Source organism: Acanthochromis polyacanthus, chromosome 3 (genome assembly GCF_021347895.1).
Source record: "Acanthochromis polyacanthus isolate Apoly-LR-REF ecotype Palm Island chromosome 3, KAUST_Apoly_ChrSc, whole genome shotgun sequence".
Taxonomy (NCBI): domain Eukaryota; kingdom Metazoa; phylum Chordata; class Actinopteri; family Pomacentridae; genus Acanthochromis; species Acanthochromis polyacanthus.
In genome coordinates this window covers 3,399,928-3,417,671 of record NC_067115.1, presented here as the reverse complement: position 1 = coordinate 3,417,671, position 17,744 = coordinate 3,399,928, and the positions used below count along the sequence as shown (strand labels likewise).

Below are 17,744 nucleotides of genomic sequence, written 5' to 3'. Positions count from 1 at the left end.
CAGATGGGCTGTCCTGTCAATCTCAGGGGGGAAAAAAAACACCTTAGCTCTGGTACATCTAATTGCATTAAGACAGCTTTATAAGAGAATAGAATAGAATGTGCTTTATTTTCATTATACATTACATAACAAGATTGGAGAGCTTCTCTTTTTCAGTGCAACAGAAATCTTAAAGATAGTGCAAACAGTCTCTATTTACAAATGTACAGCATAAATAACAGTGAATATAAATAAGTGTGAACATTTTACATTATATTGTTGGCTGGATGTGTGACATGAGATGTGACAGTTCAGGGTGGTGATGGCTCTCAGAAAGAAGCTGTTTTTAAGTCTGTTTGTCCTCGCTTTAATGCATAAGGATGGTGTTCCCATTTATGGAGTATGGAGTCACAGGAGTGCCAAATCAAAATATATATAAATAAATGTGGAAATATGAAGAGAAACAAACAAATGTGGAAATATAAAGATAGATAGATAGATAAATAAATAAAAGGAAAATTTTGTCTTTGCTTTTACCTTTTCTGTTTTTTTCCTTTTATTTATTGATGTATTTATTTATTTCTCTTTATATTTCCACATTTATTTATTTCTCTTTATATTTCCACATTTATTTATTTATTTCTATTTTGATTTGACACTCCTGTGACTCCATACCCATAGCGACTTGCATTTAATGACCTAAGTATGCTGCAAGTAAAATTAAATAGCATCCCAGTAACCAGAGTTACAGTAACAGGATGCTGCATGCAAAAACACCCTGTTAAACGCTCTACAATGCAGTGGTTAAACTGTCAAGTCAGCCAGAGTTAAAACCCCACAGGAAGGGCAAGAAGGAAGGTGGTATCTCTACAGTAAAAGTATGTGATTTGCAGTTGAAAGAAAACCAAATGGAACTCGGTGTTTTTTATACTGTAGATGTTGTAAAGTATCTCTCTCTCTCTCTCGGCTGCAGTTTTATGGGTGTTAAGGGTTCGCTGCTTACCTCAGCATGTGACGAGATTCCTGCCTTTCAAAACTCCCTTCCTGCAATGTTGTGCAACCACCTTTCATTGAACAACGCTTTTTCAAAAGAGCCTCCGTCAAAGGTACAACTTCACAACAGCAGAGGATGTGTTTCTGGTGTTGCAAGCAATCCTCATGTTTTTTTTTTAAATTTCCACACTGGACCATTACTGTTTTGTTGTTTTTTTTCTACTTTTTCTTTTCTGTTGACCCCTTGCATGCAGAGACTAGATGAAAGCAGAAACGACCTGGTTGATCTAATAAGTGTTTCATTTTGAAGGACGGTCTACTTGTCACTCTCTCTCATAAGCTTGGCGGTGACGGCTGAGCAGGAGGTGGGGTTTAAAGAACATCCACTCATTCAGCTGTTGCTTCACTGAGTGCGGAGGCTGCAGCCTGCATACTCAGATATTTCAACTTGTCTGTACTGAGCTGTTCTGGTATTGGTATTTTATTTCTTTTTTTTCCCTGGATATAAATGACTGATTGCCAAATGGGTAAGACCCGCTTTGCTATTGTCTTCTTCTTCTAATGATAGTTGTCATATTTTTAATTATATTTTAGATGTTAATAGAGACTTTGATCCTAGCGTTGGCACTTTTTTTTTCAGCATTTGTTGTAAAAATCAGTTTGATTTTTTTTTTTAAGATATTGGATAGGACATTAGTTTATGATATTATCATTTGAGTTATGTCATTTACAGGTATAATTATCTTTAATTTATACACAGTTATGATGATGTATTTGATGACCCTGTGTGTATTTGATATGGTTAATACTGGAGCCATGATCACTGACCATGGGGAGTCTGTGGCTCAGGTGGTGGAATGGGTCCACTGGTTGAAGGTTGACTGCTCGCTCCTCCGAATGCTGAAGTGTCCTTTGGCAAGACACTGACATTTGTGTATTAATGTGTGTGTGAACGGGAGAAAGACAAACACACTGTAAAGCGCTTTGATATCTAAGTGCAGATCATTCACCACCATCGTGTGTGGTCAGGAAACAAAACGGCACTTTTGTCTCAGACGCAGCTGTTGGTATAGCAGCCTCAAGCTTCTCACACTGTCAAACTTTTAATTTAGGAACAGCTGTGATATAAAGACAGGAACTGCAAATTGCATTCCCTAAGGTGTGACCCAGTAGTGCACAGTGAGCAGGGAATACCGATGTTACAGGAATACAGTTCTTGGTATACCACTTATTACCATATGCTCTCTGTGGTGGAGCGATTCACAGGGCAAACGCTGTGGCTCTCAGCTGAAATGAGGAAGAGACACTCATACTCACTCACAGGACTGTACATCACTGACCAAAACGCAAAAACAGAAGTTTCTATCTTTGGTTTGATGTCTAGAAAATCCTTTATCTTTAAAGCCATCATGTCAGTCTATAGTTGCTGCGTATCCACTGTTTTGTTCTGTTTTTCCAGATGATTAAAACCAAAATTTAAATGGTTCAAATGAGGGGTCTGATGACTGAAGTCTGTTGCACAACATGTGTAAAGGAAGGGTGGGGAAGTGGAAGTCCTGTGGTCACATCATTACCAGAAAACAGCTCACGTATCTCTACAGGAAGAGTTGGCAGTTTTCATTTTGCTAACTTTTTACTTTTAAAGATTCTTTCTTGCTGAGGATATATTCTGAATCCATCTTTCACACGATCTTCCACTATCTGTGTGTGACAAAACACCACTGAGGAAGCACTACAGGTCAGGTTTCACTGGTGACCTATCAATAACATTCTGAGAACCTAACAATGAAATCATCTATGCTGATGACATGTATATTTATACATTTATTTTTAAAATTTTGTTCTGCTTTTTTTTCCTCTTCAGAGGGCCTCTATTTGCTCCCCGACATTCACATCAGGCTTCTAACTTTCCCTAAGCATCTTTGAAATAGTCACAGCTGATTGTCCATGTAAGAGGACAGTGAAGAAAGTTGTAAGGAAGTAACCTTCTGTCAGAGGATAATGACGAAGCCAAAGTGTATGTCACTCTAATGTATGATAACAGAAGGTCAGTTAACAGATCTGCTACCAACACTTCTGAATGGGCACTGCATACATTTCTATTTAAAAAATAAACATTGTAAATTACTCTGGCTTAAATCACAATTTACAAAAATCTTTGTTGCATACTGTGCAAGTGATAATTTGACTGACAAAATAAGAACTCGCATTACAAATGGCAAGCTTTCAGAGAGCTCTGCCTCATCTTTTGGTTCACATCCTGGGTAGAGGGGAGAAGTCAGCGATAGATGATAACGATAAGGGAAAAGCTCAATGAAATATTTGGATTTATTTTTTAGAAAAAGGCTATTTTTCTTGCAAAGTACTTGATATGATCACCTCTTTAGGCAAGTCTTTGGTAAAACTTCTCAATGCTTCAGTCCACACTGTTGCCATAACTAAAGTACACATCACTTCATTATTGATTTTGAGATTTTGAATCAAAATCTTGATATGCTTTTATAGATACCTTATGCAAAAAGAAAATTGGTTCATGAATTTGTCAGTATTTCTAAGCAGAAATTGAATGAAACAATCCAGGCACAGAGGATTAAATCTTGAAATTTAGTTTTGGAGCTTGGGCATCTATTTTCCTGTGAGTCTTCATCACACTTTTAACTGCTGAATTTAAAGTCAGGGCCTTTCCTTTAAATGCTGGTGTCCATCTGAGTGTTTGCGGATGGTAACCACATATTCATGTTTCTGTAAATCTAGCGTACTTGACACCTGATCCTGACAATATAATGGATTGATATCTATATTTAGTTATTAATTTATTTACTTATTTTGGCATAAATGGCAAAAATCCTTTAGTAGTATGGCATTCTTAGACTTCAAACTAGCTTCTAATGTGTGAGTGGGAGGTTAATGTTTGTCAAAATGGAAATATGAGTCTGTCTGTCCGTGTTTAAATATGTATCCAGAGATTTGATTCATGAGAAAACCACAACAGCTGTCGGACATATCTTCCTGAGAAACCTCTATTCCCCATGCAGTGCAAGCCTTTAAATATACAGCTCACTGATCGAACACGTAGCTTTTCATTCGGATCGTTGTGCAGCAAAGTAGATCCATCTGTGAAAGGTTTCTGTACTGACAGCACAGCAAGGTAGCAAAGGACGATTCAAATGGAATTGCATCATTGCTTTAGCTGAGTATTCTGACGTAATGAAATTTGTGGGTAATCCTTCGATTTGAAGAACTGACAATTAATTGTGGAAGGAACGTTGAATTCCTGAGAACTGCTCTGACGTTTTTGTGTCTATTTTTTGCAGTTTCATCAGATTTTACAGCGGATGAGAAGATGGAGATCGAGAGCATCAAGACGTATAAGAAAGACCTTCTGGATGATATCCAGGTAGTGTACACGCAGAGCGTTTACATCCATTGCAAACCAAATGCCCTGCCATTGTGCTATTAGACTGAGTCAACTTGTTCTGCTTTTGATGTTAAGGAAACAAATATGCAAAACTTTTTTCATCTTGTCCTGTGCAGAAGCTAAAGATGGAGATCGACAATGTCATGGCGGAAATACTCAGCTTTGAGTCTGCAGAGGAAAAGTGAGTTCTCGTCTGGGAAAAACCCTCCACCTATTTTACAAACCAGTCTTTGCTGTTATGTAAACTCTCCTCTCTCGTCAGAACACCCACTAAATGCTCCTGCTAAAATTTGAAATGTCAGACATGTTTCGGTTTCAAAACGGCTTTCCAATAATATTCTCCTTCTTCCGCCTTAATTAGAAAAAGTTGAAGAAAATAGAATATCACTATTTGTCGCACTAATGCTTAATAAGAGGCTCTTTAAAAATGATTGGTGGGTAAATTTCCTGTACATAATCCTCTCATACATTGCACTGTTACACTTGAATTTTGTTAGAATTAAACAACATGTAATGTGTTGATTTTCATGATTTAGGGCGGAGCCAGGCGAGCCGTTTTCCCATGAATGATACAGAATGAGTTTAACTTCCGGCTCTCTGAGTCTGAGATTTTCTTTGGATTCTCCCTAAAAGTCATTGAGATGAAATTTTTCCATTCCAACAATATTACTATCTATAGAGAAAGAACTGGACTCCATCTTGCTTGAGCACAGTGTATTAGAAGTTCATTAAAAATATGAACAAGACATGTCCATCTTGTTGGAACATTTCACAGACACTACAAAATACACTCTGTGGTCAGGACTAGTGGCATAAGGGCTCTATCTGAAAAGGATTCTGTCTCTGTTCTTCTTGTCTGTGGTGCGTTATACTACTGTGTGTCATACTGTGTTAATGCCAAATAAATGATCAGAAAGTACAATATTGCTGTGGTATGAATCCTGCATGAAAGTGATATTAATTCTCAGACTTTTGCTCACAGAAGTGTCTAAATAATTTTTCTCCGATGTTGTTCCTCAGCAAAACTATAGAGAAGAGCAAACAATTCTCAAATGGGAAGAAGAAATTCAACATGGACCCCAAAAAGGTGAGCAGAGAAGCGTGTGTGGGTGTCTGTGGTTTGCTGAGACACAAATATCAGCGTGACGTGAACGTGTTATTAAAATATCTTTCTCAGTGTATGTCTCAGGTAGAAATGATATCTTACTATTCTTGCTTGGCCTTGTGCGTCTCACTGTCTGAGCTTTTTGACTCTAAACCTTCAACAAGCTGCTTCTCTTTGTCTCTGTGTGGACTTCCTCTCACACTGAGGGTGCTGTGAGTCTGTGAACTGACACTGATGGAGGCCCACAGCACAGTTTCTGTGGTTTTGCTGGCGAGTCTCAAATGTATCGCTTGTTTGCAGCATAAGTAGACGGAACTGCAGTCGAACATATTTAAATTCTAATGTGAGTTAATTATAATATGCTTTGCAACCAATATGAAAATGTTAATGTCCTGGAAATGGATGTAAAATCACATTAGAGTACTTTAAAAGAGATGTGGGAGAGACATTGTTGAACATAAAGGTGTTTGGAGAGGAAAAGGATGATTAAAAATATATTTCCCTTTTTACAAAGTCTGTGATGGAGCAGAAAGAGGAAGAGAAATTTGTTTTAAGGAATTGGGATTACAGAAGCTGAAAGCTTGCGCTACTATACCAACAGGAGGTGATATCATTGTGAAACTAAACACATTTAACCACAGTGGATATTCACAATGTATGTGCTGCTACATCCATCTCAAGCACTGTCATGAACTAAAAATTCTTCTGACGCATTCAGTTTTAGCACAAAAAAAAAAAGCTGCTGAGACATGAACTTATACTTCCAGTAACCGGTATACTTCCATGCAGGGCATCAATTACTTGGTGGAGAATAAACTGCTGGATGGAAGTGCTCAATCCATCGCTGAGTTTCTCTACAAGGAGGAAGGACTCAACAAGACAGCCATCGGAGAATTTCTTGGAGAAAGGTGAGGAAGATGAGAGAGAGAGAGCACACAAGAATTGGTATGACAAGTCAAGGAAGGAAAAGGGAAGGGAGAAGGAGATACTGATAAGTATAGAAGATAAGACGATAAAGAAACTGGGGGATAAATGAGATGAGTCATCACAGAGTGACATAATGAGTAAATCTGAGAAATAACACAGTGGAAATTAATAGGAGGAGACAGCAGAGGTGGCAAAAGCAGTTGCTGGAGGAGAAGTGGGCTGTGAAGGTGGATTTCGTCTGGAAAATCTGAATACCTTCCAGTGGTTTCATTTGTCTTGCTTCTCCCCCCCATCTCACAGAGAGGAGCTCCACCTGCAGACCCTGAAAGCCTTCGTGGATCTGCACGAGTTCTCCGACCTCAACCTGGTCCAGGCTCTCAGGTCAGCCCCCTTTATCCTCATTTGTGTCCCTTCAACAGGATTCTCATTATTCACCACCATCATAAACAGAATCAGGAGGGATATCTGCATGTCTGTAGTGCATCAGATTGTGACCTAATAAATGCATCAATGGAAACTCGACAAAGTGTAAAAGATGCCACCTTTACCCGCAGACTGCTAAATAAGAGTAAATTACATGGCAATATCTGCAGTTAGTTGTATCAAGTGGATTACCTTGTATAGTGCAATTTATTCCATTTTTGGTCCTGGAAATTTCTGTCTATCGGGCATTTCTAAACACTCTGTAGCGGTTGCATATTTCACAGCTGTACAGAGAGAAAAACAGAATTTTATACTGAAAAAGTCCATTTGGGCGCTTGATATTGATGCACCTCAGATTTTTACGACCGTGTACTTTCAACAAACATAAAAAATGTTGTAGCATCAAAAATGTAATAAAAAGAACAATTTTTAATCAAAATATCTTTATATGATCACTGAAATGAAGCTACTAGCCAAGAAGGGGTGTAGCAACTGTAGCACTTTGACTTACCCACAACATAAAAAAAAAGCTGATATGATGCTAATAATCAACATATATTCATATCACAAATAACCCATTTGATCCAGTTGTGGCCGCACATTCCCTTACAGCCTTCTTCCACATTTTGAATGAAATTTATCTGGCAAGAAAGAGACAAAACACACAAAAAACAAAGTTAAAGATGCAAAGAATGTCTTCAAATATCATGATGACATTGGTATCAAGAATGATTTGGCCGTGATGCATCGTTGAGTAAAAATCTGACATTTAGATTACACCCAGTTCTCACTGAATATTCATAATGATTGCCAGCAGACTCAACATGAGCCTCAAACATCAGAGCGTTTCCACCAACAGTATGAGGGGCTGCTGTTCACTTAGAAATGTCAGCAGCAGTGGAAAGTTACACTCAGTTGCTTGTGTCAGTGACTGGTAGACTTCACAAATTTGATTATGGCACCATGGAGGAAAAAGTCTTCAGATCTTCCAATGTAAAAATACTCATCATGCAAAATTAGTCAGCCTGAGAGCAGCAGTTTGATGCTGATTGTAGCTCTGCATCTCGATGTTGTCATGTTGATTTCATCAGTGTTTTTGTCTGTGGATTTGTGGTTAGAGATCTGTATCACAAAGCTTTTGTCACAAACTGAGGGCGTGACGTTGGAAGCATGCGGGTATTTTACAGGCAGAATAGTCCAGTGAAAAGACACCACTTCCTACAATAAGAAAACTGTGGGAGGTTTTCGTGCGAGACACAAACCACTGAGCAAAGGTTGCTATACCGCTGCCTCTGCTGCAGTCTTTCCTGTAATTGTGAGCATGTTAAGATGCATAAGTAAGACTGTGAACATGATTAACATTATAGCATATTGATGTTAGTCTTTAGATCAAACCAGCACGATGGACAGATGCGGCTTCACAAAGTGCCTATTAATCAATCTCCATCAAGTCCTTCAACTCTGCGGAAAAGCAATCATAAACTACTGGAGTACCATTTAAGGAAGAGTATTTTCAGAGTACTAAAGTAGCTGGTCACATGTTTTGCAAAGTAGCCAAATGTAGCTAATATCCAAATATAACTCTAAACTGTCTTTAAGTGTACTGAAGAGTTCTCACATATAGTTTCCATCTTGGTCACTAACCTACAGAATACCTGCGTAGACTGCATGCAGGGGTCTCATGGTGTTGTGGTGTGTATGTGACAGACAGTTTCTGTGGAGTTTCCGTCTGCCTGGTGAAGCTCAGAAGATTGACCGCATGATGGAGGCCTTCGCTACGCGCTACTGTGACTGCAACACTAACGTCTTCCAGTCGACTGGTTAGCTTCACTAAATATACATACCTGCACCGCCTGTCTCTGTGTGGATGTTTTTCAATGACCACAGCATCTCTGTATTTTTACCTTTCTCACCTTCATACCTTCTTTTCCTTTCTTCACTAATTCTGCATTTATGTAAACTACTTCACCAAAAGTCATTGTTATGTTGTGCTTCCTCTCTCCGTTTTTCTGTGTTCATCCTCTTCTTAACACCAGACACGTGCTACATCCTGTCTTTTGCCATCATCATGTTGAACACCAGCCTCCACAACCCTAACGTGAAGGACAAAACCACCCTGGAGCGTTTCTTCTCCATGAACAGAGGCATCAACAACGGAGAGGACCTACCTGAGGACCTGCTTTCGGTGAGAAGTTCCAAACTAGACGCCAAGAAGCAGTGTCGACTGCCAATTTGTTTTATATTTGTAAAAGGACAAAGTGCATCTAATACCATTTACCTAAATCTAAATTTTCATTTGGAATACTTCTGGGCATCCAAAAATAACTGAAATTGTAACACAGCTTCTGGAAATGAACTGATGATATTTTTATCGTCTGGACTTTGATCATTAGTGTCCTTGTGGCATTTATTTATGTTTCATATTGTTTCACTGCAAGTTTTATATGAAATATAAATCTCATATCCTTTCTTTCTTTAAATTTGACTAAAACGTAGTTTCTTTTTCTGTGTTCATGTTCCTTTTTATGAAGAATCATGGCAACAGCATGACTCATTGTTGTGATTTGATCTCTATGGAGGAGGAATATGACGTATTGAAGAACAGAGACTGTGTTTGTTAGTAGGACTAACTCGTTGCTGGTTTCTAAGTTATTTTGCACGGTTGCACTGTGGTGTTTTATACTTCCCGTATATTTAAGGTGCCAAACGGAGAGTAGGGAAATTCATGGTGTAGAAATGAATCCCTTAATTTCTACACTTTCTGCTTTTCTGTTTTCTACATTTCTGCATTTAATTTCAAATTAAGTTTATATTAGATAGAAAATGTTCAGATCGATCCCAAACGTGTCAACATTCAAAACGGTATTCTTAAAAAAAAAGGAAGTAAAACCGTAGAACCTTTTCCTCTGATTGAGAAAACAATACAGCTATCTCAAAATAATGACTGCAAGTGAAACACACAAATTTAACCACATCCATGTCGTTCTCATGCTCGCTTTCCCATGACATGTATCAGATACATATGAACACACCATGGTCGCACTCTCACTGAGAACACTTTATTCATTGTCTCTCTAGAAATCAAATACGTGCACACATGTGAATAAAATTAACGATATGCAAATGATAACGGTCGGCTGTTAGCTGGTAGTTAGGACTTGTTTAGAAATGTGCTTTTTTAAAGATTATATAGAGGTTTATATTCACATTTTTCTCAACATGCTGAAAAAATACATTTAAAAAGGACCTATTTTGTCTATTTCCAACTTGATATTGTTATTTCGGGTCTCCACTAGAGCACCGTTACACGATTCAGAATCCTTTAGCCCTTTACACGCCTCTGCCTGTCTGAAACAAGTTGTTTCAGATCCTGTCTCTTAAGGTCCGCTGTCTTCCGATTGGCCGTCTTCCGGAAGCCTGGTGAGGGGAAGCAAGAGGGAAAAAAAACAACCTGAAAACCCAGCATTCAGAGCAGTCTGTAGTCTGAGATTTTGCCTCATAGAGGTTACTTTTGCATAGATATATCTCACTATTTGAAACTTAAGAAACTCAATATGCAAATCCAACATTCTGCATACACCACAGGACAAAAATAGGGAAAAGCTTAGTGCTTTTGTTAAGTATTTTTAATCACATCATTGACTGTTTAACTCCTCTCCACTCAGAAACTGTACGAGAGCATACGCAACGAGCCTTTCAAAATCCCAGAGGATGATGGGAATGATCTGACTCACACCTTCTTCAACCCTGACAGAGAAGGCTGGCTCCTCAAACTTGGTAAATTTCCTCCTCTTCAGAACACCTGAGAAATGCACATTACCATTAATATTCATGAATAAGACAAGAAGAGGTTAAGTGTGATACAGCATATTTTACTAAGTTGCTTTAAAATGGTTAAACCGGGGAAGTACAGAGGAAGTACTAAGAACATGACCCAATAATGGAACCCCCCGTCGCGTGCTGTGCATTTGCGCAGAGCTGTGTCAGTGGTAGGTGGCGCAGATGTTTAACTTTACTCAAACAGCATCTGTGTATTTTCGTCAGCTTTCTGAGAGGTTGCACAACATTTAAACATGCATGTGTAGAGAGGCAGGTGGCAGCACGAGAAATAACGGTTTACATTTTCACTCTCTGCATTTCAGGAGGTCGGGTGAAGACATGGAAGAGGCGATGGTTTATCCTGACTGACAACTGTCTCTACTACTTTGAATTCACCACTGTAAGGCTCCATCAGTGCTCCTCATACACCGTTATCACCATGACATCTCTCTGAAAGCCACAGAATTCCTCTTGTCGCTTCTAATGTTTTAGTATAGGCCTGTATGTTTTCTTTAACTGCTTACAATGTCCACTTGTGGTCTTTTGTTGGTGAGAAATCCTAAATTCTACCACAGTTGAGTCACAAAACTTTTTCAGACAGAAGGTGACGCTGAATGGTTGGATGTACACGTCATGTAACTTCAACACCAGAGACTCAGGTTTAATTAGATTATTATGGCAAACCTTCGTTCAGAAGTTCTAGTTGAGAAAACCAAACCAGACCTTAACCATAGCGGTGACCGTTCAGAAACTCTGAGATCTTTTTGCAAGTCATTTAGTTTTACAAGAACTTTTGTCAACACAGTTTCATGGCATGCTTGTAAACTACCTTTCGGCATCACTACTTAACACGACAGGTAGATCCTCCATAAAACTCCTTCAACCTCTGATTCAGATGCCAATAGACCAAAGCAAAGTGCTTTTCTCATCACTGTCATTCTTTTTCAAACTGTTTGATGGGGCAGAATTTGTCACTGTGGTAACCAAGACAGTGTCGCAGATGACAGAATTTATCATTCTAATGTGTGGTTAACTTCGTGAAAGGCATTATTCTTGTAAAACCTTCCAGAGTAGTTTTGGTTCGTGATCTTAACCTAGTAGTTGAAGTTGCCAAAATGACTGACAACAATAAATGACAACTAAACAAAAAATCTCAACAATAGATCAACTATGCCAAAAAGTAACGGTTCCAAATGGGACACAGATCCCAGCGCCCTCGGTGAAACTTCCATGTTTGACTCCAACTCCTAAGAACCTTGAATCTGCTACCTCACCTGGTAAGATGCTCATCTAGAGCATCAGCAGTCTCGCTATCCTGCATGTTAGTAAAATGATGCTCCTCAGAGTGTAAAGTGGCATAAAGTTGTCGTAAACAAGCATTCATGTGTGACGTGGTGTGAGTGAGAATGTTTTGATTGTGTAATCTGCAGGACGCAGACGAAATACAATGGAATCTTTTAATCTTGAAGATGTACGACTGTGTCCCGGAGTCAGGCTCCATTCGTTTTCAGTGTAGAGTTGACATTATATTGTGTGGACCTTGAATTGTAAAAGTCATTTTTATCCTCAGAAAATGTCTTATGTTTCGGCTCATGATTGTCTATCTCTTCTGCTTCCCTTTTCTTTTGACGCCAGTGACATTCTTATTCTCAGCTCTTCCTTCTTGCCCTCCTGATGCATCACTTGACTCGATCCATCTCTTTTTAATCTGTCTGCAGGATAAAGAGCCCCGAGGCATCATCCCTCTTGAGAACCTCTGTGTGAGGGAAGTGCCAAATTCTCGCAAACCGGTGAGATCCTGTCAGCTGTTCAACACATTGGAAAAGTTGATTGAATTAAAGGGATTTTAGAGGTTTTCTGTGAACACACACAGTTGATAGATTGATAGATTTATTGTCGTGTTGACATCGTGTCTGCTGTCGTCTAGTACTGTCTGGAGCTGTACAACCCCAACAGTCGAGGGCAGAAGATCAAAGCATGTAAAACAGAGACAGACGGCCGGGTTGTAGAGGGAAAACACCAGTCGTACACCATCTGTGCTGCCAGCGCCGAAGAGAGAGACTCCTGGATCGAGGCCATCAGGTCAGACCGCATTCACAAACACATGCATGTATGCTAATGTGCACATCTTCACAAACACACAAACACAACCAGATGCATCCACTTTCCATGAAGCATGTCTGCTGCTGGTGAGGAACATCGCTGAGTAGGTTCGTGCCTTAAAAAGTTTTACATATGACCTCTGGAGTGGAGGAAAAGCATTGCAGTTCTACCTCTGTGGGTCATAGTTTGGTCTGTTTTGCTGCTTGAGGCCACGTCAGGATCATTTGTTATGCCACATTATGATGTTATGTGTTACACAGAATGTGGAGATAGCATGCAGTCAGCACCTAGATGGCAGTGCAAGCAAGATTATTATGCAAAACGTCTTATTCTGGGCTCAAACTACAAGAATTTTAGGTCAATTTACCTCGCCTGCCAATCGGATGAAAAATCTGTAGTGTGATCTTAGTCTAAACTGGTTAAGATTGTTTTATTTAACCCGATAATATCAAACACGTTCTTTATGAGATAAAATCTGGATGTCAACACTATCATCATCATCATCCGAGCAGCTGATTCTGTTACCAAGCAACGCCAAACACTCTTAATGTTGTTAATTACAGATATTAAAACTAATCTCAACTACAGTTCTTGTGGGAAAAAGACAAAAGAAGACATCTTAAAAAACATTTCATAATGCAGGCTCGTTAAGCCTTCAGTTTTTTTGTTTGTTTTTTTAACTGCAAAGTAAGTTGTTGCGCCACAGTCTTCGTGTTGTTTACATCTGCTTCCCCACGAGATCGCATGACGTGACAAGGCGTACTGCTTCCTGATTGCTTCGTCTGGCATCATAATCTTTTAAATAGCTTGTAGTGTGAGAAGAATATCTGAAGTTTCTCCATACGTGTGATGCAAACCAGTTTTAACATCTGTAGCGTGAGTCCAGCATTGGACAGGAGGTCAGAGTGAATGAGCGGAAGAGTCTTGGTTTTTACTATCATGTTTTTGTACAAAGAAACATACAAAAACAACAACAAAAATCTGCTGCTGAAAACATGTTACTTTTTAATGTAGAAGCGAAAAATCTGTGAAAGCGACCAGAAAAATACCAGAACATGTTCAGATTATTACACAGCCTATACATAGACACTAAGTTGTCTAGATTTTGTAGATCAACTATTTGTTAAACTTAGAAAGCTTTTTTTCAGCTTGCTCAGTAATTTGTAACCTGGAAATATACAGTTGTGACTAAAATAACAAAAACAGCACCATAAATCTAGAATCTTCTCACAAGGCTAAAAGTTAACCTCAAATAACCTTAATTTAATCTGAACAAATATAATAAAATCTACAAAGTTGACTACATCCAGCAAACACATAGCAACAATAGCATTTGTTTGGAGTCATGTTTATGCCCACCTGACAAATAAAACTCCAATATTCACTCTCCATCTTCCACCAGGCAGCTTCTGAAACAGAAATCTGGCTCTTCAGTTCTAAATACCTCATTGTGTTCACTAGTGTTGACTTTATCTGCCTGCCGTTTTCTTCCTAGACATGTAACACAGAAGGGTTTTAAAGCTTTCTTTGAAAACAGTCTGTTATGTTTTAAAGTAATGCTAGTAGTGAGCAGGTTACCATAGCAAGTGCAAGCAGTTAAAAACAAAGCATACAGTACATGCATTTTTCAGCAACCAATGTTTATGTGGATTAAAAGAAGCTGCTGGATATTTATCAGCTAAGTCCTGTCAAATGGGCAGCTCAGGTGGTAGAGCGGGTCGTCCAATGATCGAAGGGTTGGCGGTTCGATTCCCACTCTGTCCTAGTCATGTGCTGTTGTGTCCTTGGGCAAGACACTTTACCCGCCTTGTCTCCAGTGCTGCTCTCACACTGGAGTATGAATGTTGGTGGTGGTCAGAGGGGCTGTAGGTGCGGATTGGCAGCCACACTTCTGTCAGTCTGCCCCACGTTTACCACCACCAGAGTGAGAATGTGTGAGTGAATGAATAATAGATCCATTGTGAAGCGCTTTGAGTGCCCTGAAAAGCACTATATAAATCTAATCCATTATTATTATTATTAAGGATTTGTTCTGCTACAAATGTTTGTGAACCAAGGTTCCACAGTTGAAGAAGGACTAGAATCAGATCTTAACTGGTGGAAAAGCAGTAATTCTGAATGATTTCAGGACATTCAGCCCTAACAGATAACAGTCACACTTTAAATGACATTTTATAAACCTACCAGATCTTAACCATAACTACTATCTGCCTAAATTTGAACAAAATCTGCATTCAACTTCATGGTTAATGTCATGGAGAGGCAGGTCCTGACGAGTGACCACGTCAACACATTCATGTCTGCACAATATGAAAACTACAAGCACACCAACATGCCAACCATCTTTCCTTCAAACAGGGCGAGTATCACCAAGGATCCATTCTACGATTTGGTCTCAGTCCGCAAGAGGAAGGTGATAAACCAAACTCCTCAAGACTGAGCGAGCAGCATCCCACCACATAGAGGCTCATCTTACTGCACCGCTGTGGGATTCTTCTGTTTTAAACATCCTGCAACACAACTGAGTGAGGACACCGGCAGCCAGACAGACACAGCCTGTTGGGAGTCGTTCAGGCTAAAAGAGGGACTTCTCTTTCCAACTTCTCTTTTCACAGGCCGAGAAAAACAGTGCTCAAGGTGAAAAACTCCTTGACTCATTGTTGTCGCTCGAGAATCTCTTGATAAACGGTGTTGGCTGTATTTTAATCTTTGCTGGAGGATGTTGTGAACTGAAACTTCTGTTTACATTTTTTTAGTAGTTGTATATTTACTGTAGTCTCTTATCTCGTCTGTCATGACAAAGTTTTTTTTATGGCTGTCCGAGTGAGTTTCTCAGCTCAGGAAGACAAATCGAGCATGCGATGTGTCTCAGCAGTTCCATGACGGCTGTAAAAAAAGGCAGGATGACACTTCACAGCTCCCCAGCAGTTCTCACTACACTTGGTAGTGAAGTCACTGTAACAACTTTATTTCTGCCCAACGATCATTTTAAGTTTCGTTTAAAAAGCTTTGTTAGGTTGGGTGTCATCTGAGTACACTTGTTTATGAAGTGCTGTATTTTGTACATATGATGTGAAGTATGTAAATATAATTTGGGGATTTGCTCCTTCTTCAGTTGTTTTGAGCTTCATTGAGGGTTCATAGCATTTACTTAACAAGCAGAAGAAGCCTATGTTTTAATGTCACTTAATTTGAAAGCACAGTGCAATAAGTGCAACACACATGTCTGCATTATTAGAAATTTATTGTATATACTGTAATATTTGAAAGAAATCCTTTAGCAATCTTATATTGAGTGTCAATGTAACTACTGTATACCTTATGGATTGTGACTACTGTCTTATTCTGTTCTCATGAAATAGTTATTTAATAAAAAAGCATTTGGATGTCTGTTGACATGTAAAAGGGGATCCTGTTTTTAAATAAGACAGCAGCTGTGTTTTCGGTCGGATGCACTCTGAAAACACGCGACCACACCTTACTTCCTCATGCTCACAATTTCTTTGTGTTTGTTGATAAGCTCGCTTCTTCGCGTCCTTGCATGTGCCTCTTGGGTGAAGTGTTTAAACCACCTTTGCGGTTTATTGTGAGATCGCATCAAGGAGTTTGCAAACAGTCCAATTATAGCGATTTTGTCAAACTAACTAGGTTAATGTTCAACTTTGTCGTCATTAACAACCTGTTTTGGTATCAAAAAATGATTTCAAATTTTAAGTTTTGAAGGTATTAAATGAGGATTTCCCAATTAGCTCAGATTTGTTCATTTCATTTGATGAAGCAGGGCTAAATTTGATTGAAAGGGAAAGTATGGTTTTGGACATCCAAGTTAAGTGACTGTTTCAGTTGTACATCCCAATTGCACACTTAGTTAAACACTGTCGAAATAGTTCAAACTCCAGTCAACTTTGTAACCTATACCTGATTTTAACTGGGACGTTTTTTCACTTGTAAATGACCAAATTCAACTTGGCTTGGCTGCAACTCCTCCTAAAAGTATCATCACCTGGAATTGTAGGCTTCCATTAAAGGACATCTTGGGTTTTTACTAACAATCACTATCTAGTTGACACTCAGGGTTATCATTTCTATGCATTGTTTATCATCAAGAAAAAGTAAATGAAAAAATCCTAAAGCATTTACTTATTACCTCTGCCAGGAGGTTATGTAATCACCGGAGTGTGTGTGTGTGTGTGTACTTGTTTCTGCTATTCCGGTGGGGACTTTGACCTGACTATTTGCTATAAAGGTGGGGACTTGTCTTACGGTGGGGACCTAAAATGAGGTCCCCACGGGTGGCAACACCGTTTTGTTGGCCATATTGTTGTTAATAAAAAATGTAAAAGTGCAAAAACGTTTGTTTAGGGTTAGGCATTGATTTGGTGATGGTTAAGGTTAGGGTTAGGGTATGGGTTAGGAGTTAGATATGAATGGGAGTCAATGGTAAGTCCCCACCGGTATAGAAAAACAAACGTGTGTGTGTGTGTGTGTGTGTGTGTGTGTGTGTGTGTGTGTGTGTGTGTGTGTGTGTGTGTGTGTGTGTGTGTGTGTGTGTGTGTGTGTGTGTGTGTGTGTGTGTGTGTGTGTGTGTGTGTGTGTGTGTGTGTGTGTGTGTGTGTGTGTGTGTGTGTGTGTACAGCATAACTCAAAAAGTCATGGACGGATTTTCACCAAATTTTTACAGGATGTCCGGAAGAGCAGGAGTAAGAATCGATTAGATTTTGGAGGTGATCCGAATCACCATCTGGATCCAGGAATGTTTTGAAGGTCGAAGGACAATTGAGAGATGGCCGCCAGCTGGTGGTGGTTAGAATCCGTGGTGAAAATCCGTCCATGACTTTTTGAGTTATGCTGTAGACAGACAGACAGACGGACAGACAAATGGCATGGTGGAGGTATGCGCTCTCCAAGTGCTTTTCTAGTTCTTTCTGTGAACACTGTGAAACCTGATTTGTTTACATCCGCTCACAGCCTTCTTCA

General features: G+C 39.3%; 1 protein-coding gene across 1 annotated transcript; it reads left to right on the top strand.

The window, feature by feature from the left end:
- Positions 1-1,344: 1,344 nt before the first annotated feature.
- Positions 1,345-16,157, top strand: cyth4b (cytohesin 4b). The gene is made up of 13 exons (XM_022220038.2): positions 1,345-1,499; positions 4,287-4,369; positions 4,507-4,571; positions 5,411-5,477; positions 6,285-6,403; positions 6,723-6,803; positions 8,553-8,665; positions 8,882-9,030; positions 10,511-10,622; positions 10,988-11,064; positions 12,383-12,454; positions 12,592-12,746; positions 15,126-16,157. Exons 1-13 carry the CDS (start codon positions 1,481-1,483, stop codon positions 15,205-15,207), a joined length of 1,194 nt encoding a protein of 397 aa, XP_022075730.2. The 5' UTR covers positions 1,345-1,480; the 3' UTR covers positions 15,208-16,157.
- Positions 16,158-17,744: the final 1,587 nt, after the last annotated feature.